Source organism: Manduca sexta, unplaced genomic scaffold (assembly GCF_014839805.1).
Source record: "Manduca sexta isolate Smith_Timp_Sample1 unplaced genomic scaffold, JHU_Msex_v1.0 HiC_scaffold_1660, whole genome shotgun sequence".
NCBI lineage: Eukaryota > Metazoa > Arthropoda > Insecta > Lepidoptera > Sphingidae > Manduca > Manduca sexta.
Genome location: NW_023592547.1, coordinates 1 through 5,252, shown reverse-complemented (window position 1 = coordinate 5,252; position 5,252 = coordinate 1). Strand labels below are relative to the sequence as shown.

At 33.4% G+C, this 5,252-nt stretch overlaps 2 protein-coding genes across 2 annotated transcripts; one reads left to right on the top strand and one right to left on the bottom strand.

Annotated features, from left to right (window-relative positions):
• Nucleotides 1-144: 144 nt before the first annotated feature.
• LOC115451110 (39S ribosomal protein L11, mitochondrial) lies at nucleotides 145-1,506 on the top strand. Its single transcript, XM_030179319.2, is given in 5 exon segments — nucleotides 145-323; nucleotides 326-420; nucleotides 499-688; nucleotides 775-941; nucleotides 1,335-1,506. Coding segments are annotated over 5 exon segments (588 nt in total). The 5' UTR covers nucleotides 145-286; the 3' UTR covers nucleotides 1,434-1,506.
• Nucleotides 1,507-2,306: 800 nt separating this feature from the next.
• On the bottom strand, nucleotides 2,307-5,252 carry LOC119191577 (N-acylneuraminate-9-phosphatase-like). Its single transcript, XM_037445469.1, is given in 4 exon segments — nucleotides 2,307-3,421; nucleotides 3,424-3,442; nucleotides 3,646-4,504; nucleotides 5,172-5,252. Coding segments are annotated over 3 exon segments (396 nt in total). The 5' UTR covers nucleotides 3,880-4,504; nucleotides 5,172-5,252; the 3' UTR covers nucleotides 2,307-3,278.

The following is a 5,252-nucleotide window of genomic DNA, read 5'->3' as shown; positions in this document are numbered from 1 at the left end:
TTGACAGCTGACAACAAGTAGGAGTGAATGAAAGAGACTCTAGCGACGAAAGAATGAATGAAAATATTTTTTCTGGCCTGTAGGTAGGTAGTCGCTTATGTTCCATATCAAACAGTGGAGTTTTCTAACATAAATGATTTGACAATTGACATTTTATATGTCTGATTTTGACTTTTGGATTTATTTTGGTTAGTTTTGAAGAGCTTTTAGAATCATTTATTCTAAAAGAGAATATAGAAGTTTAGGAAATCTTTAATTGTAACCTGAATTAATATATTTAATAATAATGTCAAAATCAGTGGCTCGTTTGAAGTCGATGAAAAAGTGGCTGATAAAATTGACCATTCTTCAAAGTTGAGGACCAACATACCAGCAGGAATGGCCGCTGCTGGGCCACCTTTAGGCCCTATGCTTGGTCAGGTAAAATTATAAGATGAACCTACGTCAAGGTATATGATTTCTCTGATAAACCAACCTCAAAAATTTGCTGAATTTCAGCGCAACATTAACATAGCAGCTTTCTGTAAAGATTTCAACGAGCGAACGGCGAATATTAAGCCAGGAGTACCTTTGCCGACCAGGGTCAAAGTAAATTCGGACCGTTCTTACCAGTTGGTCATCCACCAACCACCAGCATCATATTTCTTGAAGCAAGCAGCTGGTATAAGTCGCGGTGCAATGGAACCTGGTTAGTTAAGAAACCTTTATTTGACGATCTTTTTTATATTATGAATTCCCATGAATGTGTCATCCCATAATGTATTTGTTTTTCAGTAAGAGAAATATGTGGGAAAATAACCCTTAAACACTTATATGAAATAGCAAAAATAAAGCAACAGGACCCACCTCTGGAATGGAAATCACTGGAAGAAATATGCACCATGCTGGTAGCAACTGCAAGAACATGTGGTATTGAAATAGTAAAAGAATTAGATGCAAAGGTAAAGTTGTGTACTACAGTTGCTTAATTTACATAAAGATATTCCCAAAAGGCATATCATATATATGCCTTGTTGATAAAAAAGGCTTGGGGCCTTGAGGGCATGACAAAAAGAAAATATCAGCATAAGCTGTGTATTTAAAAGTTAATATCCTACTCTATTTTAGTCTCCAAGCTACAATTTACACTCTATATAATGTAATATGAAGTGAAATTTATTCAAACATTATACAATTAAAGAAAAATAATCCCCTTTCTCAATATAGAAGTAACATTATCCTTAACTAACATCATACAAGTTAAGAAAAATAAACTGCTCTGTGACATATTAAGCCTTATTAACTGTGCTTTATGTAATATTATACTAGAGCTTTATAAAATAAATGTTTTTCAGGAATATGGTGATTTTCTAGCAGAAAGGAAAAAGATAGTGGAAGAACAGAAGAAACTACTGCAAGAAAAGCGAGAAGCTAAGATGTTGAGAACTGCATAGTGCATTATTATATTAGAAATAGTTAGATCATTATTTATAGGTTAGTTGTTGAATATAATAATAATAATTTGAACATCTTTTACTAATTACTACATAGCAAAATACTGCTATAACTACAACTATTCCACTGAGCATTGCAGATGGCAATTTTTTAACATGCACTTAGTATGTTTCTTGGATCACTTTAGTATGTGAGACCACTCATGAGTAGGAAAAACTTAAGATTGTTTTATTTCAACTGCTTTAAATATTTTTTTAGCCTATTGCTACTTTTAATATAAAAATGATGTGACTATTCTAGCAAAAATACTATGTTGAATGAAGTCAACCTAACACCTATTTCTTACATCAAGCAAAACTGTGTAGATACTATTATATTTTAGTTTGAAGGGCATTGTTCTGCTGATTAAAAGTTCTGCAAGATGTTACTCTTTGTGCAGAATTAGGTACTATTCTTAAATATATCTATGATAAATGTATCTCATCAATATCAAACGAAATAAGAAGTGACAAAATCCACATAATAATTAATAAGTTATAAAGCTTTGAAAATAGTATAAGGGCTAGCCATTAAATAACAGTAATAGTGACTGGTGGCATTACTTATTGTCACCAGTCATAAGTCATAACACTATGTATGAGAAAGAGACAGCCCAATAACCCACTAACACTTAGCCCAATAACACTTTTGTTCACAAGAATATTTAAAATATGAATAACTGCTCATTTCATAGAATTACTTTTTCGTATTATTTTCTATTACATATTACATGAAGTACAAAATAAAACGTCAGAAACTAACATGTTGTATCTTAGTATTTGGTAAACTAATAATTAATTTAAATTTTCCATTGATAAAATTAAAACACAAAGTCTCTATCTAAATTCTGTTTATTGTGAGAAGTGTCACCATATTACTTTTATCTCTATTTAGCGTAAAGCAGATTTGTTTACTAAGTCATTATGAACTATGATCACACATAATATGAGATAGTTTGGGTCAAAAATCTATACACTGATATACATCCATTAAATCAACAACATTATAGCAATGGCAACCAATAAACTATTTTCAGCATATGGCGAGATGTAGTTGACAAAGTACAGTTTAACACAGGAATATCAAATGTTTTGCACAATAACTTGTTATCCATTTGCTACATAGCCTCTGTGGCTTTGTTGTGTCCAGTTATATAATCTGCCTTGGTCTGTATTAACTGTGTAGCTATTTGTCTATCTCAGCAAATGCTTAACCTTAACACACCACTCTTCATATAGAAATCTTTCAGAATTAAATAGGCATGAGGAATTGTTTCTAGTTGTCTACATCTAAACACCCATATACCCACAGCTTAAAGCCTAAAATCTATACACTATTCTACCCCAGTAATTCACATGTAGTGAGGTTTAAGCAAACTATGGTAATCTTTATAATTACAAGTACATTATCACATACAAGACAGTCTCATCGGATGATGATATAAAGTACAACAAAAATAACTTACATACTTTTTTACAAAAATATAAATAGAAACACTCTCCTTAGAGTAATTGAGATAGACCTTACAGTAAAAGCTTATTAGTATACAGACTTCAGATTAGTACACCCTAAGAAAATATAACATTTGACAAATGAGGTACCGATAAAAGGATTTTCAAGGTAACTTGTTAGTAACTACATTACACATTATGAACCAATATTCAAAAAAACATAAAATTATGTACATTTGTACTGCAAATAATAGTTTTGTACTTTTAAATACTGTGCATAAATCATAGGAAAATATGTATAAGAAATCAAGTCGAGGTTATCCTTATTGTAACTCAAAAAATAAACCGAAATTATCAGCAAACATTTGTCGCGTTACAGCGTCTTAGTTTCGGTGAATTTGGCAAAACTTCTGGCAACTTTGTGACTTTATCAATTGTGAAATCGGGTAGATCCGATGACTCTTCGTCTTTCTGTAGCGGGATCCACACCGTTCCCCCAACTCCGCTTCTTTGCCACCCTGAAAAGTAAATAGAGCGTGTTGGCGTAAATCCTATTTTGGGAAGCAAATTATTTACTACACTAGGCACCTTGGAACGTCTCGAAAGTTGTAACTTTCAAACGACCGCGATTTAAGGTCGGTGCACGCATGCGTTATATTAACACATTAGTGTACTCCTATTTCTCATTGTCACTTTAATTTTGTTTAAGACTGTTATTTACCTTGATGTCTGTTTCGAGTTTGTCGCCAACCATAATGCAGTTGCGCGGCTCTACGTTGAGCAGCTTGCACGCCTCAAGGAATATGTGCTGGTCGGGCTTTTCCCAGGGCAGGTCCCCGGACACCAGCACGCAGTCGAAATATTTGCGCAGGTCGAGACGTTCGATCTTCTGCCATTGGGCACGTGACGGCCCGTTCGTGATCAGACCGAGAAGATAATCCTCCCTGTGCCACATTCATTCACCAGCCTTTGGTTATTCAATGAGCTCACTCATGCTGAAACTCAGCACACGATACAAAACAAGCCAAATTCTCTTGCACGTGATTATAAATTCTCTTTATGAGTTGTATAGTCGTGGCGTGCTTGCCAGATTTTGGAGTGAAAACACTTATAGTACTTTTAGAAACATTACTGCCTGCCAGACTTAGTTATGGATATCATGCAAGAGAATTTATGACCTTTATGATAAATTTCATATACAATTCATATTGTTATGAAAATACAAATTGCATTTGAAAAATAATAATTGTAGCACCATGCTGAAAATTTCAAACATACAAAATAGCCCTTTTCTGTCTCAACGTAAAACATTTTCAACACAGAACTAACTGTTAATAATTATTTTGGAACTATGGAGATATTTTAAATTTCAATAAATTTTGATCACATTTTGAACACAGCAAAGAAAATTCGAAATGTCGCAAACATATCTCCTTAGTTGTTAATTATTCAAGGTGTTGAGGTAATGGTATTACCTTCTCCGTGATGCACTTCCTCACATATTTTAACAAATACAATTCAAACCTAAGTGTTGCGCACGCGGCGCCCCGAGTTTAGTCACTCGTTGAGCAACAACTGAACTGTTGAAAAACAAGTCATTTATTAGCAACATGCGCGCAAAGCCAGCCCCGTAATCGCGAAGGCAACGTTATTTGTAATTGTACGAAACATCCACGTATTTTCCAATACCTTCACAATATTTCGGTGCTGACTTTATCATGATAGTTTCGATAAATCATTATTGCTGTATCCATAGTATTATGTGGCATGCAACGTTCGATGAACCTTGTGAGAAAACAAAACACAGTGACAAAACGAATGTACTAATTATGTAAGAATGAATGCGAAATCGATGAAATGATTCAAAATGTAATGTTGATTTAAATCAAATCAGTGTACCACATAACACCATGCACAATATTGTTTTCTACAGTAGATAGATTCCAAGCTTTCGCAATAAATATATCTTTAGTAGGTACTAAAACTCAGAGCTCAGTTTGTACTATGCTATCCTGTAGGAGAATTATCTGCTTCTGCGATATTTCTTTGTTTTGTATAATGCATTATTGTTATTATTTTTCTTAGTCGAAAATATTAAGTTCACTTATGCATGAAATCAAAACCAAGAAAGTTACTTATAAATACAATTAAATTATTATATCATGGAGAAATATTTGTAATAAGAAAGCAAACTGCAAAATATTTCTTCATAACATACAGTCTTGAGCGTATACAATTTGAACTCACCTCAAAGATTCTAACAGGTGTATCACATCATTTGTCAGAGCCAAACATTGAAACCTTAATTTTATCCATTCGGCTGATACA